This window comes from Sturnus vulgaris, chromosome 1 (genome assembly GCF_052056855.1).
Source record: "Sturnus vulgaris isolate bStuVul1 chromosome 1, bStuVul1.hap1, whole genome shotgun sequence".
Lineage (NCBI taxonomy): Eukaryota > Metazoa > Chordata > Aves > Passeriformes > Sturnidae > Sturnus > Sturnus vulgaris.
Genome location: NC_142243.1, coordinates 125,252,124 through 125,279,439, shown reverse-complemented (window position 1 = coordinate 125,279,439; position 27,316 = coordinate 125,252,124). Strand labels below are relative to the sequence as shown.

Here is a 27,316-nt window from a genome sequence, read left to right as displayed (position 1 = left end):
TTATTCAGAAAACATGAATTCTCTAATTCATTATTTATTAATTCACAAATTCCCCAGCTCACAAGCTCTCTGATTTACATGTTGCTTTCTCTGTGCCTCAGTGCCTGTACATGTTGGGGTGAGGTATCAGCTGTATGTTGGGCCAAAACCAGAGTTGACTGGACAGTCCCCTTTCCACAGACCAAAACCAGAGCCTAGGTGAGGGATGGAACTGTTAATCCTCTTGCCTTGCTCAGGAGAAGATTTGGGCACTCACTTAAGCCCAAATCAGGTAACAACTGGTGATTCATTTTTCCAATACAGGGAGATATGTGATAAACATAGATATAAAAACATATTACCAGCAAAACTGGTAAATAATAAATAATAAAATAAAGCACAATAGTACAAAGATCATAGGCTGTAATATAAGATGCAATATGCAATTTGCAGATGGTGCATATCTCATTAAAACACCATACCAATGATGTTCAGAAGTTTGTTCTATTTCTGTTGAAATTCTGACAATGCAGCCAGTATCATGTTTGATAGCAATGGTCACCTGTTTTGGACAAATGATAGCCATTTCATATTTGGTGATTAAAGTTTTCAGCTCATCAGTTTGAGAGCACACTGTGTCCTGTGCTGGGCCTAAGGGACTGATGGGGTCCATGTAGACCAGTCTGACACCAGCACTGGTGTGAAGTTTGCAAGATGGTTTCTGTTAAGCTGTCTATGGGCCTTTAATGACATGAGGTGTTTTAAGATTAAATTTTTACTTCTCATTATCCAACTCCAACTTGATTGCCAGTAAATTAAATTTATTTAGCCCAAGTTGTCTATTTCGTCCGTGGTTGTCTTCCTGTCCTTTTCTCAGCCCATGAGCTTTCCATTGTATTTCCTGTAGCTGAGGATGGTAGTGACAGAGTGCCTTTGGTGGGCAGCTGGTGTCCAGCCAGGGTTAGCACACACAGCTGCATAGCAAGGAATTCATTTAATTCTGACACAGGGTTAAACCAACCCTGGATGTGGTTGGTTTAGGGTAAGCATTATCAAAATTGTTCACTATTTCACCCCCAATCACAGGGAATTTCCACCCTTCAGAGGCACATGCCAGGAGTTTGACAGAGTATAAGTCTTTCTGAGTAGCCCAGAGAACTTTTCCTTCCCTAAGATCTGCTTGAATATGGACAATACAGTCCTTTATTCTATTACAAAATCTATGAGTGACCACTCTCTCTACTACTCTATGACAAATGAAGTCCTTAGAATACCAATGATATTTCCTATAGAGGAGGTAGCTTGGTGTCTCCTGAGTGAGCTGCAAAACTATTCTAGCAGGTAATGGCTGGGCAGGGAAATCTGGATTTGAGTTCACCCTCAGGCTGTAAATTTCAGTAGATTGTCCTTTCTTTCTTAAGCTTTCCTTAGTCATCAAATACCCAACTAAAGTGAAAAACCTTCTCTCATCTGTTTATAAACCTAAACAAACGGTTTTATGCAAAAGTGATGACAGAATATTATTGTGCAGTGCTTCATTCTTCAGGTTAGACTAAAATTCACACTTCATGAAGTAGCCGGAAAAAGGCAAAACATTTCAGCAAGATATAAAATCAGGAGTGTCATCACTGTCTTCTATTAAATAGATATTACAGTGTTCTGTAAATGAAGTGCTAACCTGGTAAGTCTAATAAACCATCATTTTATTTTGCTGGTATCAATACCTCCATCATTAAACACTTAAATCTTTGTCACTAAGACCACTGTACTGTATATTTTGTATACTTCACATTTTGTAGACTATGGATTTCCTCTTTGCTGAACAGTCTACAAATTTAAAGACACGTGCATAGTACCCATAAACATAGAATTCTTTATTTCTTGGCACATAAGTTAGACTAAATATTGCATTCAGTATTAACACTGACCCGTGGAGCAGTAAAAACTCAGTTAAATAAAGCTGCTCAGGGATTCCTTTAGAGAAGACACGCAGACAGAAGTCTGGGAAGACTACAAGCTGCTGAAGTCTCTATGTTTAAATAAACATCCAGTCCTGTTTGGTTACCTGATAGTCTGCTCTTCTGAGGAGACTCAACCACACATCCTTTTATCTAACTATTCAGGGGCAGAATTCAGTTACTGTGCCCTGTCCAGGATGGTCTCCCAGCTTTCTAGTCTGCCAACCATCCTTGAGATTGGTGTCTCCCAAGTTCAGGCACCTGGGCAATGAAATTGGGATCTCCAGACTCTGCATCTCTCTAGTACATAGCCAGATTCCCAGTGAAACCCCTTTCAGCACAGCATGGTTGGAGACTCAGCTGCATAATTCTGCATTAATGGACACTTCAGCTCCAGCAAGAGCATCATGCTTCTGTTCTCCTGCCACCCACTAAAGCAGGCTCATACTTGGCAGCCCTGCTCCCCCAGTAGTGCAGGTTGCCTTTATCTGCAAATCTGAAGGACCACTCACAGTCATGACTGACAGCAGCAGCAGCAGAAGTTCATTACCTTTAGAAAATTGCTGTTCGAGTTTTATGGATTTTCTTTTTTCAGATTCTTTGAATGAAAATCTAGCTGTTCTTGGAATTTCAGTGAAAATATCAAAACTGTTCCTTCTCATTGCATGAAGCATAATGAACACTCTACAGCTGTAATAGGAATAGCCCTGAGGTCCCATACCTGCTCATTAGCAATTACTTAGCCTATTAAGCAAGCAGGTGAGTGTCACATTTCAAAGCTATGAAATGAAAGGTTTTAATGCCATGCAACTGCTATTGGAAAAATTTCTCCAGAAACGTAAGTTTGGATTAATTTTCAATACTTACAGAAACCTCTACAAACTGTATTTTGTCACATGGTCCTAGCATAACCATTGCAAAAACTTTCTGGCTCTGAATAAAATCAATGTGTTTGTATCAATGTTCACCATGTGCAATTTGTCCAATAGTTGTAAAACAATACAAAAAGTGTGCTTTCTTCAGTTTTGAACAAGCAATCACTGATCAAACCAGAAACAGGAGACAATTCTGAGAACATGTAGCATGTAAGTTTAAATTAACTGTCTCATATTATCACTGGATTTTTCAGCACTCTGAATGTTGTAATGCTCTAAGCTGTGGTTGTTTAACACCTCTTAACACAAGGTACAACTTGCAAGGAGAAACAACTTGGATATATTTTCCACAGGTCAGTAGTGTTTTGTTGGTCATTTGGTTTGTAGGATTTTTATTTTTTGTTAATTTGTGGGAGGGCTTGGTGTCTGCTTTTTATGTTCAAAAAAGATTCAGATGACCATTTATCTTTGTGGATGAGATCTGTATCTGTACAGAAAGGACATGGAAAGATCTAAGGAGGATCTTTAGCACAGAAATGGCTTCCATGTCAATAAACTCAACATATCCATGCTGTAACAGTATTTGCAGCCCTGACCCAAATGGGGAGAATGAAGGGAGCATCTGCATCAGGCTAAGCAGGAACTTGGACTGCATTAGCCAGTGCTAAAAGCAGCTCCAGACCCTTTGCTGTGTCTGCTGCTAAAGCTTTTATATACAGATGGATATACTCATACACACACAATCATTATTTATTTAATCAGCTATTACCTTTGTTTCTGTATTTTATTGTGAATAAACATTTTTAGCATCTGCTGATTATAAAAAAAGAAGACTATCATTTTGTGGCCGTGTGCATCATATAGAAAGGTTGTATGAAGAATAAATTTAGTTTAGTAAATTTAGTAGTCAAATAAATTTTAAAAAATATATTTATTTTTTAATTTATCCAGAATAGCTGGAACTTGTCTTGAAAACAAAACTGAAAGAATGCAGAAGAGAATGGGGTTGATATGGGGGTGGTAACTGAAGATAATAACAGAAGCAAGAAAAAATATTTTAAATTAAAACCATGCCCATAAAAAGAAGAGCAAAGCTGCATCTAAAAATAATATTCATGAACATGTCCTTGCAGGATATACTCAGGTAGTATTCTGGACTTCAACAACACCACCAGAAAAAAAACCCACAACACGACTGAAAAAAATTAAAAAGTGCAGAAGACATAGAAGATATGTTTTCTGTTTTCACCAGAACAGTAGCTTTCTGCCAAATGCCAATTATAAAATATCTTTGCACTATAAAATATCTTTGTGGCAGCAGCCACCATGCAACTTAATGAACTTGTTCACTTTTGCAAGACGGGCTTTGAACTATTTTCTATTATCCCTTGCTTTCTCGCAATGTAAGCACACTAGGCTGGTACACAACATTAATCACAGTTTTTAATTTGGATCCCCATTAGTTTCTTTAATATTCCAAGCAGCCCTGCTAGAGAGAAAAACAATAGCTCCAAGGCAACGGAAGCTGCTCACTTCTCTGGTTAATAATATTTCCCAGCCTTCCTTTCAGGCTGATGCTGAATTACAGAGGTGGATCCAGATGCCTCTTGGTTTCTCTTCTTTCTCCTTCAGTGCACACAGGGACATGGGGAGAATGGGGGAGGAGCAGCCCAGGTGTGCCAGGGGGACAGCAACACAGGTGTCTGACCTGGGGCCAGGACACACCACTGCAGCCTCAAAACTGCCATAGGAAACAAGGAGCCCTCAGTGGACCAGGGATCCTCGGCTGCCTTCTGCTCCGTGCTTCCTCAGTGCCTCAGCATTTCTTACAACTGTGCTTGAGTGATGCCAATCACTCTCCGAGTTAATTAGTCTGCTTCCAATTACTAGGATAATTAACACCTCATTTAAAGCAGAAAATAGTTCTCTTAATTTCAGTGCTGTGTGACTAAATCTGAGTTTGCCTCCAGCCCAACAACTCCCAGAAGCCTTGACCTGATAGTGCTGATTGGGATCATTAGCCCAAACACATTACAATATTACAAAGACTTTCTCTGTCTTTTTGCAAAAAAAACCTTTGCAGGATTTTTCAGGACTCTCAACACATATTTTCCTCCAAGAATACCCAGGGCATTGCAGATGATTTCCTCTACAACCATACAGAGAAAAACTCTGCTGGCTGCAACAGTAGCAACACGAGTGACCATCACATGAGATACCATCTTCATTTAGTTATTTTTTATTTTCATACAGAGCATAGAAAGGTGCTGATTCGGCCAGTGAACAATTCTTCAACAAAACCATCTGCAAAACTGAACCTGTGCTTGGAGAGGGGTGAACCTGAGTCATTCGCCTAACCAAGAGCCCTCTGTTTTGTGGGAGATTTTTGTGCAGCAGATGTTACAGTAAGGAGAGGTGGGGAAGTTTGTTAGTATGTGGAGAGATCTGCAGGAAACAGAAGACCTTCAAAAGCATAGTTTCTTCAAGAAATCAAGGTAACAGAACTTGCCTTTTGGAGACATTCTTATTCAGTTTTAAGCTGAACAGAGTCAGATTTTCCTGTGAAAAGGCTAAATGAGCATTTAGATCTCTTGCATTTCATTTGATGAAAGTCAACACCCCAAGAGGCAAAAGCTATTTAATCTACAACTAGTAATCACCAATATTTCTGATTATATAAGGGACCCATTTTCACATAGTTAAAACAAGTATTTCTCCTTTCTGCTTTGATGTTTTAACTCAATCAATTTTCAGGAAAGATGTTTTCAATACAACTAAATTTTAATCATGACAGTGACTGTGATGTACTGTGTCATTCAAATATGTGCTTATTTTTGTGTTCTTTCCCTTAGACTGGGGTTAGCTTACGGGGTGCTCAGAAGCTGAATAAAGATTTCTGTTTATCAAAGCAAAGATTTCTGCAGATTTGGGGAAAATGCCTGTACCCACTGCTTGAAGGGTGCTATGTGATTGAGTTATTAAAGATGGAATCTTCATGCTTTAGCCAAAAGGGGATGTTAAAAATGAATGACAGTCCTGTCTGAAATGAGTATATAACTACACAAGGAGCCTTAATATTCTTCTAGCATTGCTTGGAGTTTTTGCATAAAATCTCTTGAAGCAGGAACTTTCGGTTGCTTGACAGATTCAAACTGACAGTCTACAGGTGAAAAGCTTTCTGCCATACTACAAGTCATTTGAGTCATTTGGGACCATGGTGACAAGGACACATTATGTGTAGGCACTCACCTGATCTGGGCCAAGCTGCAAAATTCCTCCTGAAAATGGCTTCACTGACTGAAGCAAGTTTGTGTCATGCTTAAGGATGTGTAGAATTTGATTCCATGCACAGGGCTTCCTTTCATGTTTGATTGCTCATTTTTATTCAGCAAGAAAATAGCCTGTCAGTTGTCAGCAAGGATAAGCTCTCCAGCACCGAGAGCAGTTGTTGACTTTACAAAGAGAGGTGCAAACTTTCAGCCAACCTCCTCCTTTTATTCTGGGTTTGATACAACTTTGGAAGTGTTATTAAGAATTTAAAGCCTACACAGAGTATATTCCATTTATTTCCTGAACATTTAGGTATTTATCTTACCTGTTTGCAGTCAAAGATTCCCTTCTTTCTTTCCCCCCCAGCAGAAATGAATAGGGCAAAACTAATATAAAGCATGCAGGCAACATTGTGCAGTTTGCTTTTATGTGCATCAAGGAAAATCATCCAGGACCAGCAAGAGACACCAGACAGAAAGATTTCCATCTAACTACAGTGCACACTAGGGCAATGTACCTCGAAATATATTGTTTTTTTCTTAGTTTCTCAGCCTTCAGATAAAACCTAAAAATAGAGAATATCACTGAAAGACTCAGTGATTTGGTCTAAAGATTGCACCAATGTACTTCTTGTGTTAGGATCTTTTTGATAGCACAGCCACATTCTTTATTGTGGTGAAAAATGAGATAGTTTAATTTGCCTAGAGTCTTATATTTTCCTGAACTGTGATCATTGTGATATCCCTTGGTATCATGTTAGACCACTACAACAAAAGGGTGAATTTTATGGCAAACCCACGTGACATCAGTTTAAACATCCAAACAAGGCATATGGTCAAGACCCATCAGAGTAAGGAATCTGGCTCTGTTTCTGTCTTAGTTCTCCAGTGAAATCCTTAGGTTATGGCATATGCTCTACTAGGTGCTTTTCAGACTGTCAATTCCTTAAAATACAAATGACAGTGGAAATTGCATTGGAAAATAAGAATTATTTCAGTCTGCCATTCTCTGCAGAAAGTTATCTTGCACGGCACAGAACCAGTCCCCCATTGTGTAGGATTTGTGGGTTGCTCTTTGGAGATGTCAAACAATCTTCTCTAGAGAATTAAGGGATTCCAGGTCACTCTCTTGGTGTTAGATGCTTAGTAGGTGCTCTGGATCTGGCTATGATTCACATTTCAAAGAACTCTTAAAATATTATTTTACTAATTTCATAAATATTTATATGGTATGCAGCAGGGAAGCAACAGTCCTGATTACAAGCTACTCACAGGAGGCACCACTGCAATCCAAGTGCTAAAAAAACAGATTGTTATAATTGCAATTGCTAAATACCTCAAGCTTATGGAGAATTTTAGCACTTGTCACAGAATTATGGTTTCTTAGTCATCCTTGACAGAATGTTTGAAAAACATCACCTCTTTCAAATAAACCTAATATTAATGCTTGACTTATGGATATTGCAGTGTTTGTTGATCAATATTTCAAACACTTTGCATTTTAATGTATATTTTAGGTAACTTCATACTATGTGTACTCTTTTCCTTATTTACTTCTGTGTTTTCAAAACTGAAATTATATTTATCATTTAATTCCATAGTTTCTCCCAGAACACTGTGATTTTGGGATGAAGAAGTGGACTATCACAGTGGTTGATGGTACCTGTCAAAGAAACACCAGTAAAACAGTGAGCAGCTGTGTTTCCACTCCCATCACAGCAGTGACACTGACTCTGGACTCTGCAGAGTGCTGTCCCTCCAGCAAGGCCAGAAGAAAACACTTCCTCCTGTGTTGTTCCCCATTCTGCTCACAGACATCCGGGCTTGGCATCTTGAATAAAGTAACTTTTGTATAAAATATTTACTGTAGAACCAATACCAATCTGGAAGGAAATATTACTTCTTTATTTTATCACAGACTTCTCATGTACACTTAAATAAAACAGTTTGCATTATGCCTGTGTTAAGATTGGGTTATATAAAATTATATATTGCTGAATATGTCCAACTTCCAGCTTCAAGGAGATTTGGAGACACTCAACACCTCTAGTAGAGTATATCAGAAGCTGTCACATCAGGTCCAGAATGCCATTAAAATATGCTTTAACTTTTGATGCACACTTAAGTGGTCAGATAGTTGGATGAGGTGATCACTGAGGTCTGTTCCAAATGAGCTATTTTATTTTATTTTAAATCTTGTTACTCTATCCATATACTCTTAAAGGTGCATATGGAGGGGGTGTATCAGTCTGTCTAGTTCTGTTTTCTGGAGCATTTACGTTTTATGAAATCAGAAGTACTAAAAGACAATTATAATTTACAAAGTTAAAATGGATTGATCTGCTTCCCCAAACAAATTCCTTCCTGTTGTACTCCTTGCAAAATTGTAATGTTGCCCTTTGCTCATCAATTCCAGAAAAAGGCATATAAAGTCATTTAGAAGTGGGCTGTGCACCTGTACCCAAAAGGACAACTCAGGTTGTTGAGTAGATACTAACATGAGTACAACCATCACAGCTTGAGTCCTGGCTTATCAGCAAAATCACAGTGATTTTGTGGCACAACGATCTTGAATAATACCTATTTGTCAAAAAACAAAAGCAGAAAAATATTTCTTATTTGCTGAAGTGTCTCGAATTTAAAGGAATTGAAGCCTCCTTTTTTTAAAGTTATTTGGTCAAAATAAATACACAACATTCTGTAGTAATCAAAATTATTTATTTCCCACCACCACTTTTTTTCCCTTCTACCCATCTGTCAATACTGTTTCTTTGTTTTAATATTTTAGATTGTACTAGATAACATACAACTTTAGATTTCTTTTTTTTTTAGGATCCCCTTTTGTCCTTAATTAGAATATTAAAATCACCAAAACTCTCACAGGTCAGAGAAATTGTTCAATTAGCAATCAGAATCACTGGAATGTAGCTTGGGGAATCAGAAAGGAATACTCCTGCTGACAGTCTGTTTTCTGGCAGTCGTCTGTGAAACTTTCATTAATGATGTTCATTGTTCTCTCTACATTACATCCGTGCCTTGAAAGTATCTTTAATGCTTTAAAGATACTGGGAAAATTCTACTACATGCAATATCCACTGACATGGAGCACACCACTTCAGTGTGACAAATGATTAGAAAAGATAACTACCAGTCTGTTCAGCTGATATTCAGATGTGAAATAAACTCATGTCATTCTAAAACAGGGTCAAGTTATTTCAGTCATAGTGAACAATTGTTCACTCTCATATGCACTGTGTTTTTTATTATATCCTCCTTTAGGCATCTTGTAAGTGAAGGACTGATATTTCAATTCTATTGCTTTCAGAGGGCTAAAGCTATTATTTAGTTTTCTGTGTTTATTTCTTGTATGGCATTTCTTTTGGGTTTTTTAAAATTTGTATTACTGAAATGCTTAAACTGCACTGCTATGCTAAAAATACAAAAATTGTGGGTAATACAGTGAAAAATCTAAATGAAATGTGACTGAACATAATGTATTTAAGAACTAAACCAACTTCGTAATCAGTATGGAAGTACTTCTTCAGTAGATGCCAAACTTCTCAGAGAACAAAACACTCAGTGGAGGTGTGCATTTGGCAGAAGTTACAAGTAAAGAAAAAAATATAATCTACTCTGTAGTTCTCAAAGATTTTGTGCAGCATGGGAAATGGGCAGACAGATAAAATGAGTGACTGTTCCCTCCTGTGAGCAAACAGCCAGGCTCGCTAATGTAAGTTTTGCTTTTAGTTATGTCAGCAAGAAATTATTTTAGCAAGAACTTTGAATTTAAAAACACAATACTCATAGCTAAAACAGCTATTTAAGATAAAGCTCAAGGGAAAAAATAAGTCGTGGGCTTTTTATCTTCCCATACAGAATCTTTGAGAAGCTGTTATACCTGGCCAGATATATGTATGCATATATATATGTATATATATAAAATATATGTATTTTATATACATATATTTCTCTTTTTGCCAGTAGTAAAATATATCTGGAAGAAAAGAGGTTATGGACATACTGATCTACTGCAGCCAAGGGATCTACAAGGATGCCTGGGTTCCACAAGACAAGTATGTGTGCACAGTGACTATTACCCAATATTTCCAATGTCCAGTAATTTCTAGGGCCAGCAAGAAGACTTTTCAAATTTCCTTTCTCCTGTCCTCTCTCTCCTAAGCTCTGCAGGCAGGAGCCCCCTCCCTTCCCTCCCTTCCTCCTATCTCTTCCCATCTGCTGCCCCTGAGCACACTCGTGCTGGCAGGGACTCATGGGCAGAACCAAGGAGCTGAAGTCATTCAGCATAATGTGCTACACAGACCCTTCCAAGGCAATTACTAGCATTTTCCACCGTGAAAAAATGTTGTGCAGAAGGGATTGATGCTGCTATGGTTCTCTTTTGATGCCTGTAAGACAGATCAGGACACATCTCCTGCATCATTAAATCCAACTCCTCCTTGCTGCAGGGACTATGTAGTTTATTTGTTCCATTTGAGTGTGTGTGCTTTGTTCCATTCAAGCTAAGTGGTGACCAAGGGAATTGCTTCCCTGGACACAAGAGATGCTACTGTAATACCTGAATTACATGGAATTATCTTTGTGCATCTATCTCAGATGATGTTATCATTTCAGCCAGCAAATGTACTTGTTATTGTGGTCAGCAGGCTTCACTCACATGAAATCATGAATATTTTGTGGGTTTTATAAAATAAAACCGTAATAACACAGCTCGAAAAGTGTGCACTCTTATTGGAAACCACATTGTACAGGAACTGCTTCTTCTCATAATTACATATTTGGCAGCAGAGGGTGAGGGGGTGAAGAAAAGCTATTTTCCCATCTGCAGAAAATCCTGACAGCCTCTTAAAAACAACAGTAATGAGGGAGAGAAAAAGAATTTGTGAAGGCTTTAGATATTAATTTCACATAAATATGCCAAACACAAAACCTTCCTTGATTTACTTCTGTTTGCAAGGGAGGAGGCTTTGCACAGTTCACAGGAACTCCTCACAAAATACAAGGATCTCAGGGCATGTAGCTCTCACAGAATATTTTAAGAAAGAAATTCTTAGCTGATGCTTTATTTCACAATATTGACCCCATTCCAACTCTAGACAAAGGCAGAAAATGAAGAACCAAAAAATGGATCAAAGTTTACTGAACCAATAACTCCAATAACTAGAGCCCAGCTAGCTCACTTCATCCTAAGTATATTCCTCTTTGCCATGGAGCCCTGAGTATGGGCTCAGGGAAGTTTGGAAAGGAAATAAGTGATAACTGTTGTCAGCTCTGGACAACAGCAGAAGGAAGGAAGGAAAGCTTTTTAAGAGCTCTGTCCCAGGAGCCAGACATGAAGAACAAAGCTCTGCCTTCAGCTCAGCCCCTCACCCTACAGCATTACAGCAATTTCAGGGTAAGCAGTTTGCATGTTTTGCACTTTACAAAATCTGTATCCTCTTGTCCAGGGGAGAACATGGTGTGGCAGTCACCAGCACCTGAATAAGTGGAAACTTCCAGCCATAGGAGAAAGCTTGAGGCCTTTGAAGAGTCTTTGCTCTGTAAAGTGGCTCCTGCAATCTGCCTTGCAGTCCTATCTGCTGGTATGTACAATTATAAGCCTTCAGCTGAAGATCTATATTATAATAATCTGCAAGGCAAGATACTGAGTGCATATGTTTATCTGTAAATGTCTCCATTCAGAGACAGAAATTATCTTTATAACTTTACATGTACTGTAAATTTTCTGTAACTTCCATGAAGTATTAAAACATGCTTATGTAAAATAGAGCACATGGATGTCTTTGGTCTCCAGAAGTATTAATCTCTCCTACTTATGTTACTTGATGCTTAATAAACAAAATATTTATTCTAACACCCAAATAATTCTGGCTAAAAAAAATCTCAGGACACCTTGTCACTGAAGATAGTTTTGAGACTTGTGGTTGCTGGATGCCATGAAATGTGTACACAGGGACATCATAAGGTAAGACTGTTCCTTAGGTCAATAATTTGAAACAGACACTATTTGAAATAAGCAAAACTTCTCAGAAGAAGAAAGGTAAGTATTGCTTATCATGTTCTCAGGTTGCTTTTTGATTGATATTTCAGGTTAGGAATAAATTGATCTGTAAAAAATAAATTAAACTGCATAAACTCGATAAATTGAACTGTAGTAAATCAGCTCAAACATAAGCAGAACATGCTGTGATACTCCATCCATACTCCATCTACAACATCTTGGACTACTCCTGGAATGGTCTGTGGACTGAATGAAAGCACAGATGCTTTGCCACCATCACTTAGATGTAATCATGGCTTCCTACCTCCAGTCATTATGCAGTTCTACTTCTGTTTTTTATTGACTCTCAAAGACTTTGCTCTATTTAGCCAAACTACATATGATTAAACCCACGTTTTAAATGGGGTATCCACAAACTTGAGTGTGGGGTTTTTACTTGAGTTTTCTGATACCAAGTTTGAAAAACATCTTTCTTTATGTGTAAAGCTTCACTTCTCCTAATTTGCATGTTTGGTATTTAGCAGTCTGAAAGAGGATTGCTTTGTTCTAGCTTTTAATTTTTTCCAGGCATTTGAAAGCAATCTGCTAGACACAGCACAAATTAATAGCCAGTAGAAAGTGCAGCTTCAAGAGTGGCCTGTTAGTTGGGAAAAAGTCTTTGATCTCACTAAGTTCACCAGCCCTGCTGTCTGGGGCCTGAGGATGTAAACAGGACAGTGCTTTTCCTAAGGACCAAATCTCATATTCCACCAAAGTCTTACTGAAGGTCTTGGGTGCAGAGGAGCAACAGAGGCAGGTGGGTACTCAGTGTGGGCGGCTCAAGGTGAAAAAGCTACAGGAAAACTTTAGAAATGCTTTAGAGGAATAACTGAGGAATAGATCAACCTGTTGGGTGACACCATCCTCCTGCTTCTGAAGGACACAGCTTGTGTAGCCTCTGCCCCTCAGACTCTGAGCAAGAGCTAAAAACATTCTAAGGGATTGCAGTTGCAGCTCTAGATGGCTAAATTCAACTGTACTGTATCAGTGTAACTGGAAACGTGTTCCACTCTGGATTTTATCCACATCAGCTACTGCCACATAACAAATTATTACTCCTCTGTTTCAGCTTGGTGTAAACAGAGAAGAACAATATAAAACATCTAAAGAAACATCAGAAAATAACAAGAGAATAAAAAGCACCTCTTAAATTGATTGTACAAACAAGTTTTATTGTTACAAGAAAAAAAAAACAAACAAACCAAACACCCCCCCACCTCACAGCAGGGTTCCCAAATTCAGTTGCTGTGTCATTTTAAATTGAATACTGAACTTCTGATTTTTGCACTTCAAAACTTCAAAACTTCTTGATTACTTTAGCTCAGCCTGAAGGAGTCAACTTTATTGTAACTCAAGGCACAGCACCAAAATGCAGGACCAGCCTGACATCCAGTCAGGGTAATTCTGTGAATTAATCAGAATCTCAGGATTCCCAGAGATTTTGAGCACATTGGCTGAGCAACTGATTAGGGCTATGCTACAAATGAGTAAGACTATATATCATACAGCTTCCCAGACAGCACATGATGTATTCTGCCTCAGGAAATTCGGTGTGCATATTACTTCATAGCTTGGATTCAAGTTGCTCACAGAAGTGACCTCCATGTTCTGGAATTATTTGAGAAGTTTGTTGTGCTCAGTAAGCATCTTGTTTTACTATCATGGTGATATTCAAGCATATGAGCATATTATTCTCAGAATCATCAGAGAATCCTTGTACAATAATACTGTAATTGCCCTAAAACAAGCAAAAAAAAAAAAAAAAGACAATTAGTGCACACAATACCGCCTGCTCTTGTTTAAGTGGCTTCTTGGAGTGGTTCTGGTGATTTCTGTTAGAAAAAGACAGATTCCCATCAGGGACTGTTCTCATGGGTATAGCCAGGTATACAAGTGCATAAAAATAAAACAGTGTTCAACTTTCTTCTCATGGCTGGAGTACTCAGGAACAGCATTTCCTGGTCTAGCAGAGTCTCAAAGGGTTTCAGGTCTACTGTAAGTTCTTCATCTAGCAGCTCATGGCAGAGATGTTCCTGTCCATTACTAGCTCTGGGGCTACAAGTGGTGTTGGACTGGCTGGAGTCCAACACTGTTGGAAGCCCATGAACTAAGGGGGATGGTGGAGATTTTGGACCAGTAGGAGCTCCTTAGTGACATTTTTAGGGATTAATAGGGATGATAAGAGTCTTGGAAAAGCTCAGACAACTGATGAGGCAGTTGTTGGATGAGAATGTCTTAACCTGAGGACTGGTGCTGCCCCTGGTTTAACAATGGAGCACTGCTTTTACTTTTTGGATTTTGTAATCCCTCTTCAAATCTTTGAAAACGGTTTCATGGAGTAAGAGAGCAGTGTGTGAAGAGAATGCAAAATAAAGAATGAAATGGGCAGAAAGAATATGAATTGATTTACTCAAACAGGTAAAAGGAAAGAAAATAATTTACCAAACAAAATGGAATAATTAAAGTGACGTTAACTGATTACTTTGTTTTTTTCTTTTATAAAATAAAGGAGAAATGATAGAGGAATAATAACCTTAGAACATCTTGCATTTCAGAGATGCTACCATTTTAGTGTCATCACTTCTATTATAAGAAAGTTTTCTGACGTTTCCTCTTCTGTTTTCTACAGTCTGGGGGAACATCTCTCTTCAGAAAAAATATACCTGTAAGTATGTGATTTCCCTATTATTATTATTTCTTTATACAAAATGTTGAAAAGTACCTTTGGAAAATTTATTCTTGAGCCTTTAATGTCAAATGCTGATACAAGTGTTTCTGAAAAACAGAGATAATTATACAAAGAGTTACTTAACCATAAAGCCATCAATCAGACTGCCTAAATAACTTCAAAGCAATATGGCCTATCTCTCAGCAGCAGTTGCCAATGTCATTTACTCTTTCACTGATAAAGCCCTCACCTGGTTCTTCTCTCAGAGCTCTGACTATTTGTTGAAACCACACTAGAAAATAGAAATTAACCACAGTGCTCCTGCAACATCTCCTACAGACACATATTACTATGATAACTCCAGTAATTTAATTTGTAATAGTAGTTCACTTGAATGGTAACTGAAGAGAGCTGATACTGATTTTTCAAGAAAGGAAAACTGTATTTTGACCTCCTTACAGTTCTTTTTGGCCTTCAGTCTGTCTTCCTGTCTGAATTCTCTGAATCTGAGCCTATGTCGTGTTAAAACTCGTTAGCCCCTACCAAAGGATTGACTCTTTTCTATTAAAAAAAAAGACCCACCATCATACCTGGGTGTAGAAAATCCATCCAGACACATATCTAAATAAACTTTGTTCTGGATATTAGTAGTGCCCACAGCACCTCTCAAGTTTCCTGTTCAGTCTAGAAAATTCCATGTCATTTTAGAGATGTTAACCATAAGTGTCCTAACGAGAGGAATTATATTAATAATCCTCATTTATGGAGATGGAAACTGCAGTACAAGGATGATAAAATATAGAATTTGAGCATTTTCTACTTAAATGGGGTTCTGGCAATGGAGAACTGCCTGCTCCGAGGTCTGCTGCCTGCCAAGCAAGGTCTAGATTGTGGAGATTAAAATCTGTTTGCATGGATTGATTGCACCATGTATTTTCACACCAACCTCCTTTCAGTGTTCCACACACTGAGTATTTATCATCAGCTCCACTGCAAAGGAGTTCTTTCCAGGTGAGTGATCTGGCCCCATCATACCAGACTTTGAAGACAATCTTCAAAAAGTGGATATCATTTCCTAATTAAAACATTGCAAGTAAGAAAATGGTAACTGGTGGGGAGGAAAAGCATATATGGAGACATGCTGTTTAGATAAAAACTAGATTATGTCAAAATACTGTATTTTTGTAAGACTCATCCAAAACTTAAAAGGTATATATCTTGAAAACTGCTACTTCCAGAAAAAGAAGTAGCTATTGTCGTTTTTAATAACAACGACAAAATTAGTCTTAAAAAATATTTGGGAGAACAATTTCAAACTCTGCTTTAATTTCTTCAGTAAAGAAAACAGAGTACACTCAGCTCCACAGCTAACCTAAACAGGTGCTCAAATGAAGACCTTAGTTTTGAGCAGGTGTTGCAAACAAACTATCATGAATACATCATGAAGATGTCTTTCTAGGGAAGCAAACCTAGTGCAGAAGGTGAAGTTTATGATATAGCCAGGTCCTAAACACTTTATTAGCTGAGCTTGCTGGCTTAAAGCTGGATTTAAAGATCAGTGTTAGGTTTGCACACAAAATCCAGTACTATTTACAGCTTTTGGAATATGCATATTCTTTGTAGAAGTCCTGCCATAGTTGGATGGCTGATGATACTCTCTCTCCTTTAAAAGACTTGGATCTTCTCCAGGCCAGAAGACCAAAATGCACACACACCTAAACTGTCACATGTTTGCATGTACAGTGACAGTCCATGTGCAGGGCTCTGGTAACTGCTCCAAGTAAAACCTCAAACACATTTTCACAAATCATCATTTCAGTCCATAGCTATAGTTTATCCATTCCATTTTTAATCCCAGAAACTAATTTCCTAAATCACTTGGCATTTAGAATAAGTGTCAGTTTTTCAACTGTATTTCATTTTCAGCATTTCCAGAATATAACTGTCTAGTGAAGAGAGACTCACTTGGAATCCAGGTAAGAGCAGCCTTCCAGTCATATTTGTTCATCGTGCTGCAAGGTGTCAGATTAAACGTGAAAGCATGAGCTATAGAATCTACAAAAAATAAAAAGGCATTTCACATTGATAGTGTGAATAGGCTTCTCCATAAAAATAGTAAAAATATAGTTAAACACACAAAAACCACATACGTATTTTTAAATGTATTGAATATAAGGTACATGCTATAAAATCATTCAATACATGTGGTAAATATTAAATATGTATTTTAAATTATATTATAAATTATTTTTGCATTTAGAGGGCAAAACCAGTATCATATTTCTTTAAATAAAAAGGGAAGTCAATTTTTGGTTGATGATATTTTGCACACACAAAAAACAGACAAAAGTACCTTTATTTCTCTTTTGAAGATATACAAACTTTTTATTAGCACTAAACCAGCATGGTCTTCTGCTGAAAATATCCCTACTTATGCTAATCATGCTGACAACAGCTAAAAATGTTTTTAATGCACCAGCATATTTTCCAGGATAATGTAAATGAACCTCTGAGTAGATTTGCTCTGAGTGACCCACCGTGCATTTTTAAAATACACAAAATATCAGCCCATGACACAGACACGGCAAGAAGTGACACACTGTGCTGTCTCAGAGGCTTATTGGTACCCCAGCCTGACAAAATATCACATTCTCTGTTTTTTTCCAAATGCTTCAAGCTTTTCATTATAACATACTTGTTAACTCAATAAGCATAATTTCCTCAACAGAGTATTTGTGAAACAAGTTGAAATCCATTATCTTCTAATATTTCCTGAACGAAAACATGCCTACTTTACTTGAGAATAAAATTCTATCTCTCCTAGCACTGTGTTAAGATTTACGTCTATGAAGTAACAGATTATTAATAACAGAAATACACTTTTTATTTTTCTGTATTCCTCAAAGAAACAAATTTGAAAGAAAATTCACAATCCCTCAGAATACAGTAATTATCCTGCAAATTTAGCAAAAGGATTACCTATTTTTTACTTACCACAAAAGGTATATGACATATCAAGATCTGATGAGGTACAAATGAATTCACTGACTCCAGGGGTGAATAAAATGAAAAAAAAGAGTCCAAACATAGTTACTTTTTTTTGCTCAGTATTCGACGGTATAAAACGTCGTTTGGGAGAAAGAGGAAGAAAATTCAGCACAGTCACTGTCAGTCACATGTCTTCAGGGAAAGTTCTGTTATTTATCAAATTCTCTGCAATCTTTGTTAATCCTACTGCAGCACTGTCAGTCATCATCACACTAAATTTTGTTATGAAAAAGAATTCCTGCTTTTGTTGTTACATTTTCCCCAGACAATGCAGCTCAAACCAAGAGTGAAAAATGAAAGAGAAAACTGTGTGAAATGGGGAAGTGAAATGACATTATGACTACCAGAAGCACATAAAGAGCAAGTTTAGTTGACTCATCAGGTGTAAGATTTTTAAAGGCATAATTTCAAACAGAGTTTCCTGTACATATCAAAGAAGAGAAAGAGAAAGAGAATGAGAGAAGAGAAGAGAAGAGGAGAGAAGAGAAGAGAAGAGAAGAGAAGAGAAGAGAAGAGAAGAGAAGAGAAGAGAAGAGAAGAGAAGAGAAGAGAAGAGAAGAGAAGAGAAGAGAAGAGAAGAGAAGAAAGAGGAGAAGAGAAAAATCCACAACTGATGAAAACCTAGTCCATTCTTTTATTTTTATGGTAGTCAGCACCTCTCACTGGTTTTCATGATAAATTTCTTACAAAGCTCACTATGCTTTAAGAACACACCAGAAATATGGAGGAATGTAATTAGATGATGTATTTCAAATGGAGCTGAATGCAACCATCTGATATTATTGAGTAGAATCACTCATGTCCTGTATGATGCCAGACACCATCTCCAAAGCTGTGTCTATCACAGTTACACTTCCTAGTGGGAACAAAGTCAAAAATCAATAAAATTACACCTGATAATTCCCATATCAGACCTCCAGAGTCTCTCTGCCACCTTCTCCCAGGCTCTTCCCCACAGTCTCTGCTGGAGAAGCAGCACTGCATGGTTTGCCTGGAGCACAGAGCCATGCACAGCCCTGGAGCCAGGGGGACACCAGACATTACTGGCAAAGGCTGTCCTCTTTTGACTGACATGTTTCTGTAAGAACACAGAATCTCTGTCACAACTGAAGGTACCTTACAACCTGATTTTATCCTGTGACACTGAAAACACTTCAGGTCACGTATCTTGATACTCAAGTTTGAAACACCAAAACAAAGATCTCCTAAAGCACTTTTGGTATTAGATACATGCCATTCTTTCTGTCTGTTAGTGAATTACACAAAGAATAACATATTTGCCTGTGTTGGCTATATCAGTCCTGTGGACTAAACAGGATCAGCTCTTACTGCACAAACCCAGTAGTACTAACCACCTAGTCCCAGCTAGTCCCAGCTACAGGAACAGATCAAATTAAGCCCAAAAACTCATCCAAGAGAACACAATCCCCTCAAACAGAGAGGAAACACAACCAAATTTTTTTCCTCACTATAATAAAATATGGAAATCTACTGAATTTAATGGAAGAATGACTTACAGAAATTAAGCAAATAATTTTCTCACAAGTTATCTTCTTGGTTTGTGTATATGTCTGCTTACTTCTCTTAGATCAGAAACCGTACTTATTTTTAAGAAAAAGAAGGAATACATAAAATAGCAGGTATTTATTTCCTGGTAAGCAGGAAACTCAATAAAAATTACAACAAATATAACTTAATCAATTGTTCTGACTCTCTCCATTCCCCCTCACAATGCTTAAATTTTTTATTTTCACAAATTCAGTGCATAGCAGGGTAATATTTTACGTATTATAAAGGTAAAGTAGCAAAAGATTAAGAAATTGTTTTCAGAAGTCAGAACATGTAAAACAAAAGATAATTTAGGATTAACAATGTGCACCCAAACCATAACTGATTGCGCCCAGAGATGGGGATAGTTCCCAGGTTAATTAAGGAAGGCGAAAATTGAATTAAAGGTGCCTGAAAGTACCTGTATTACATGTAATAATTCGAAAAATAAGATAAAAATTCAAGAACTTATTGCAGCTAGAGAATTCTCTTCAGTATTTCCAAATCTTTCTATAGACCACAAGAAGGTTCCCACTGGCCTCATGGAGTTCAAAATTTTAAGAATTTTTCAGTATTTGGCTTTTAAATGGGAATTCAAAATTATTAACTTTCCTGGCAGCTCTCCAGAGTACATACATCACACAGAGATTTTTACTGTTGTTTAACGAGATGCTACAAAACATATAAGCTGTTTGTGATCGTAGCAATAACACAGTTCTGTTTCAAGATCAGCAAATTTTGCTTAAAATTAGTAAGACATGCAGTGAAATTGAAATAAATTAAGAATGTTATAATAGTTGGAAAAAAGAAATGGAGTAGAGGGACAGGCACAAGGGAGCAATGAAGCAGCTACTAAAGAAGAGCTACCTTTTGCATGCAAAAAAAATATTCCTTTCAACCACAAAGCCATGACCAGTGATGCGAAGGAGTTTAATCGGTGAGAGGCCAAGCCAGGCTCTGTGCTGAGTCTTCTTTCAGTCCAATAGGTTTAGCACAAGTCCCAGGTCAGTCTGAAGGGGCAGAAGGTGGCACTGACCACAAGATCTCCCAGCTGAAGGCACGTCCCTCGTGGCCAGACTGGGTCTGGGGCTGCTGCCCAGTGCGTTGGGGGCTGATGCACCCGTGGGCAGAGTGGAAAGAGCACTGCAGATTGACAAGATTTTACATAAAGCTCTCTTAATATAAACGAAGATAAACTCTTTGCTGAATTGACTTTCTAGACCTGGTTAAAGCATAAGTGGTTTTTTTTCAGATACTCGCTGAAGAAAAGTTATAGATGAGGAATGAGTCCCCCCTGGTGGCTCGGACAGACAGACACATGCAGAAACCTCCTGCTCCTTCCTTATTGCACTTTTACTGCACAAGTCAAGACTATTCCAATGCTTTAAAAAGTCAGCATAAGAAAGCTCAATTTAAAAAGATCTGACTGGCTAAATGGTAAAACAGGAAGTACTACTGATATCGCAGCTAAAGTAAGCTTTATGAGCAGGATTATAAAGCCTACAACCTTGACTGCTGTGCTTGGTCAAATTGTCATTAACTCAAAATAACCTAAATGATTTTAAAATATTTTCAGTAAATTCCATTTTAGATGCTTGTGGCTTTTCATGCCAACAGTGATGCTATTCATAGAAGTGACCTCTTGTGATGATCACTAAAGTCCCAAACTAGTGCACTGGTGGTGTGAAGAGTCTGTTCAGTTCCTTTCAAGTCACTATGAGGATCACTGCAGAAAACTTCATGTTGTAGGTACTTTAATTTTACTAAATCCTCTTTCTTTACTATAACCTTTTTCTTATGTATTCTAATCTGGGAGGAAGGTGAAAAGGAAAGAGACGTAGAAGGAGCTACACAATAATGTTCCTTCACTGAGGTTTTGTAAGCGAAATACTTCATTTATTTCAAAATCCTTTGCAAGTATACTCAGTAGGAACCAGCTCTCATATCCAATTAACAGTACATAAATTCAAGTCTAAAGAATTTAGCACTTCATACCTATGACTTCTAATTTCTTTACATCTGAGATGCTGAGAATAGACGTTTATTCCAAGTTTCCTCACTGATTTGTGGTTAAAGTCCTTAAAATAATTAATGATGTTTTTATCTTCTCTCTCAATGCATCCAAAAAGTGCTTAAACCTACTTGTGATTGATTTTCAAAATAATCACTTTGTATTTGGGTTGTTGGCTGCAGAAGAGTACGTTGACCAGATAAGCACTTATAAGTCACTAAAATCTCCCTCAGGAACGATTTGTAATATAAACGATCATAATATCCCATCACAGAAAAATAAATAACAGTACACCAGTATAGCAGGTACTCCTTTTCAAAGTGTTAGTCAAAATTAAAGATTATGTCCTAACTATGTAACAAAATTTCACTTTAATGGAAAACTCTTTTTAAGACATTAACCACATTTATCAAACAAAGAAAGAGGCAATAATAATTTTCCTTGCAGGGCCATTTGTGAGTTTTTGAAGTAGATGGTTTTGTACCTGGAAGCAGACATTTATTTCTTCTGATTCTGGGTTTAGGGTTGATGCTGAAGGCACTATGGCATAAAGGGTCTCTATATAAGGCATAAGACTGCCTTCACAAAATAAAACCACACTCAACTATCAGCATGAAGAATAGAAAACTGTTGACTCTTCCCAAATCCCCTCACCCTATCTTTGACAATGTTTATAGTGGAAATAGAAAGTCATGCCCAGGGATACAATAGAGAGGTAGAGGACTCATTGCCTCTACAGGCAACAAAGGGCTTGAGAGTGGTATGGGAATCCAACCAAGAGCAGTGTACTGGCACATATCCAGTGGTGAGTTGGTAGCATTTGAGAAAGAAACCAAAGGGTTTTTGAAATACAGAAAAAGTGCTGTGCATTACTCTGAATATGTTTTGTTAAATGCTGTATGAACTTTGGCTTAGTGGTTTGATTTTAATATATCACATTAAACCACTGGAGACTATTAAAATGTAGCAAATACATACCAGGTGGTATGGTTTTCCTGTGCAAACAATTATGTTGGAAATAACTCCCTGCCTTTTGCCAGTAGCCTTACGGTTTATTCTCTGCAAGCCAAGTTTAGAACTAAAACTTACAGTTGTAGTCTGAAGTATTCATTAAATTATTAAAATTGTGAAAAAGCAGAGAAGGCAGAGACGAAGGGATAAGAAAGGGATGTGTCCTACCTGAGGCTCACAGTAAGTACATCACAGCAACAATATCTGCCCTGGAATCCTAGAAAGGGAGACAGCTGGACGTGTTTGGTGGCAGTTTGCTCTTGTTCTCTGTTATTCCCTGCTTAAAATAGCTGCTTGCTGAGGTCTGTGTAGCTCTGGGATAATCTTATTATAGTGGATCCAACTCATAGCTAAGCACACTTGTCCCATTTCTCATGCAGGCTGCAGCAGGCTATGCTGTACACGGGGGGATGAAGAAATCCATGGTATGAGGCATGAAGAAATTTGTGGTATGGCCACAGAACTCCAGAGCAACCAAATTACAGCAGTTTACCAAGTTTCCACCTATTAAGTTATACTGAGCAGTTATAATAATTCACGTCTGCTCTGAATTTTTACAGCGTAAAGATATTTTCATGAAGTTTCCATCACCTAAATTAAGCCCTCATGGCACCATGCAAAAATTTACAGATTTTCTTCATCTTTGCCAATGTGATGACTTTGGATTGTAATAAAGCAAGCTCCAGTCAACTTAGTTACCTTTTAATTCTACAGAGTGTGGCTAAGAGTGTGAAGTACCTCAGAGCTTTGAAGATTTCTCTTTGAAGTTTCAAAAAGGGATAATTTTCTCATCAAAATTTTTTGCATTTGCAAGGAAAGGATGAGGATTGTGGGATAATTTAATCTAAAAAATAACTTTAAAGAATGACAAGGACCTTTATACTTCGTAATTAAGAACAGATAGGGACTAATAAATGATAATGTGGACAAAGCCAAAAACTTGAGAAAGGGAGAAGGTCACCAGCAAGAAAATAGCATGCAGTCAAACCAGAAGAAAAATTTGCACATATCCTGACTGTTCTTCAAAGGCAAAAGAAAAAAGAAACAGAACAGTTATCTATGATCTTTTGTGGAATCTTTTAAGGCTAGAAGGGGGTAGGAAGAATGTGTCTAGGAAGGAGGCTTCAGTAATTTCATAATCACAAAATTAACTAGGTTGGAAAAGACCTCTGAAATCACTGAGTCCAACCTATGACCAAACACCACTGTGTCAACTAGACCAGAGCACTGAGTGCCACGTCCAGTCTTCATTGAACACCTCCAGGGACAGTGGCTCCACCACCTCTCTGGGCAGCCTGTTTCAATGTCTTATCACCTTTCTATGAAGAAATTCCCTCTGATGTCCAACCTCAACCTCCCCTGGCACATCTTGAGTCCATTTCCTCTCATCCTGTCGCTGGCTGCCTGGGAGATCAGTGACCCCCATCTGGCTACAGCCTCCTCTCAGATAAGGTCCCCCCCGAGCCTCCTTTTCTCCAGCCTAAACAATCCCTCAGCTGCTTCTCACAGGACTTACCCTCTAGACCCTTCACCATCTTCATTGCCCTTCTTTGGATATGCTCCAGCACCTCAATGTCCTCCCTGAATTAAGGGGCCCAGAACTGAACACAGTACCTGAGGTGTGGCCTCACCAGTGCCAACTAAAGGGGGGCAATCACTGCTCTGGTCCTGCTGGCCATGCTATTGCTGATACACATTGATACATCCCTGCTCTTCATATCAGATTGTGCAAAACTGGGACCAGGGTAAGATGTGTCCAGCTGCTATGGACAAGTTATTGGTTGGTCCTGAAAGGGCTGCTGGAGCTGTCAGTCCTCACTGTAAGCATTGCCTTACAAATAAGACAGTTTGTAAATCACTTATTTCAGAAAACTGGGCTCCTACATCATTATTTCAAGCACATTCTCTAGATCTCATAAGTAGTTTCTTCCATATTGTGTACAAATTACCTTCATCCAAAAAAAAAAAAAAATCAACAACTTCCAGGGATGAAAATGTTAGCAGGCAGTAATACTTCTGCACTTAGTACTGGTTTTCACCAAGTGTATGAAACTGAAGAAAAACATGCTAGAAGAAAATAGTAGTTCACATAATTAATAGGGCTGTTAAACAGACATGGAGCTAACAGACTTTGGGAATTACCTGGTAGTAATTTGTTTATTGGAATAGTCACACCACAGTTGATTCTCTTGCAGGATTTGTTAGCAACAAGAGGGCCTGTTCTGATTTTTGCACATTTTCTACCATAGAAGGACACCAAGCATTTCAGATCTTCCCACCTGGAAATGCAGACAATGCACTACAAAATATCTTAATAAAGACAGACTGCTCAGAACCCAGGGCAAAGAAGAAACACATCTTGAAGTCTTTTTGGATTACAATTCCCTTCCTTTATTTTGATTCTAATGTGAATAACTGCTCTCAACAATTCCAGGGATCTAAACAGTCACATATGTGCAGGTACACTTAAATCTCGTGTTCATTTTTGGGGTCCTCACTACACAAAGGACATTGAGGTGTTGAGTGTGTCCAGCGAAGAGCAGTGAAGCTGGTGAAGGGTCTGGAGCACAAGTCTTATGAGGAACAGCTTGGGGAACTGGGTTGTTCAGTCTGGAGAAAAGGAGGTTCAGGGGTGACCTTATCACTCTCTACAGTCTTAAAGCAGGTTGTAGCAAGGTGGGGATCCATCTCTTCTCCCAAGTAATAAGCAATAGAAGAAGAGGAAACAGCCTCACCAGGGGATTGCCCAAGTTGCACCAGGGGATGTTTAGGCCGTATGTTAGGAAAGCTTTCTTTGCTGAAAGGGCTGTCAAGCATTGGCACAGGCTTCCCTGGGGAAGTGGTTGAGTCACCATGACAGAAAGTATTTGAAAGATAAACATGGCACTTAAGGACATGGTTTAGTGGTGGACTTGGCAGTGCTGGGTTAATGGCTGGAATCGATGATCTTGGAAGTCCTTTCCAACCTAGATGGTCCTACAATTCCAAGTACACAATCTAAGTGTAGCAGCAAAGCAGAAGCAGATAGAATATCAAGTATCTTCAGTAAGTCTGGTCTTCTCTTTTCCTAATATAAAAGTACTATCCTATTATTTTTAAGTTGCACATTGGAAGTACTAAATATTTTTCTGAGATTGCACCCCAGCCAGAATCATCACCAATTTTCTAGTAGAATTCTGGATTCTTTAATATTATTTTTAATCATCTGTGTGTCAGAAAGTCACCTACTAGCTTCATTTGCTTTTCACAACCAGAAGACTAGCAGAAAAGATAACATTTATCTTCCATAGATAGAAACTGAGCCACTGGCATGGAGATACCTTTCTCTTGCTGCTTAATTCTGAATTGGCCAAATCTCAAATTTAGAAAACTTTTTGCAGTCAGAAGATGAGGATTTTGATATTGCCTATGGAGCACGTAAATATAATTTTGGGGGCTTTCCTTTACCTTCTCCAGCAAACTCTAGTTCCTGTTCTCTCCATATTTATCATTGGAAGATCAAGTCAACTTCATTGTTCAATGCAAGTACCAAAAGAAGTGAGCGAATGCATAAGACATGGAAAGATTACTTTTAACTAGGTGTAAAACATCATTTCAATGAGGAAAAGTAGTACAATCAGATGATCAGAATTGCTTGTTCTATATAATTTGAACCTCACGAGTTCAATATAATTTAACAAAAAATTTCTTTATATATTATCGCTACCGATGGAATGATACTGGCTTAATGAGACTCCATCAGGCTTTTAAAATTATAGTTCTGCCAACACAAAAAACTGCCATAAATATATTGGGATGGGACAATTTGCTTTTTAATTATTAAGCAAGTACATTGAGGGCAGTCAGAAAAGCAAAATTCAAAACCCTGGCTTAATATCATCTGTGGTGTCATCCTACAAAAGAAAATTGAAATAATAGTATTGGAAGACATTTAGACTTTTAAATACAGTTTTTTAGCTACAACTTAGGAAACAGCTCGAAAGCTAGCTATCATTTTTTATTTGCAGGATCAGGATGACTAGTAGAAAGCCATCAGATTTTCTTCTGACAAAGGGCACTAGTAACACAAAAGGATTAACTTTAATTTTGTGAGTTTTTCAATTCAGTAATTTTTATGTCTCAAAATATTTAGGCCCTTCATTCTTTGAAAATAAGTTTACGTGCCTTGGGCTAAAAAATTTAAATCCAACCTCTAGACACTTAAGGGAGAAGAACCAGTCTAGTACCACAAAAACACCAGATCCCCTTCTTAGCTGAGTGAAAGGTGGCTTTCTTCACAGTGCTGAAAATCAAGAGGTGTGTTCTTTAAAGGTGCAATGGCTTCCCCACCTTAGGTAAGTGCTGACAGAATGCATTTTAGCCACTAGCTGCTAGAATTTTCTTTGTAGATTCAAACATAGCACCACTCGTCAGTGGGATGCTCACAGAGCAAATCTTATGCCATGGTGCTTTCCCGTGCCCAAGAAGAGAGGCTTGCTGCTGTCCACCTTTGGGGACAGGGTTGCTCGGAGTGGGACTTTATTGTAAGAAACCTGAGAGTAGCTTTGAGTAGCTAGAACTTACTGCTCTATATATACACAGCCATTCTCCCCATGTTCTCTCCTTGAAAAGGAGGCTGTAGCAGGAATTCATAAGAACACCTGTCTGCTTTCCAGAGATTCCTCCTGGCTGCCGATGGTCTCACAAAGGGAAGGGAAATCCACGTTCACTCCCTTTATGCCATCACCAGCAGTGACAAAAAGCCCGGTATTTTTAGATTAAGGACAATTAATATTTAAGACTTAATATCTTAACTACATACTTGATAGGTAATAAATGTTAATGATTTGTCTACCATGAATGGCTTCTTTTGACATAGAGATGGTGAAACAGCTCATGCATTTTACAGTTT

At 38.0% G+C, this 27,316-nt stretch overlaps 1 protein-coding gene and 1 long non-coding RNA gene across 2 annotated transcripts; one reads left to right on the top strand and one right to left on the bottom strand.

Annotated features, from left to right (window-relative positions):
• Positions 1–546: 546 nt before the first annotated feature.
• LOC148225499 (uncharacterized) lies at positions 547–8,036 on the top strand. The gene is made up of 3 exons (XR_015807731.1): positions 547–3,165; positions 5,066–5,307; positions 7,683–8,036. It is a non-coding gene; the product is annotated as an uncharacterized LOC148225499 (long non-coding RNA).
• A 5,254-nt stretch (positions 8,037–13,290) lies between these two features.
• LY96 (lymphocyte antigen 96) lies at positions 13,291–26,820 on the bottom strand. Its single transcript, XM_014883539.2, has 5 exons — positions 17,802–26,820; positions 16,773–16,862; positions 15,754–15,882; positions 14,862–14,914; positions 13,291–13,877 (listed from the first exon to the last, which is right to left on the bottom strand). Exons 1-5 carry the CDS (start codon positions 17,893–17,895, stop codon positions 13,776–13,778), a joined length of 468 nt encoding a protein of 155 aa, XP_014739025.2. The 5' UTR covers positions 17,896–26,820; the 3' UTR covers positions 13,291–13,775.
• Between the last annotated feature and the right edge of the window lie 496 nt (positions 26,821–27,316).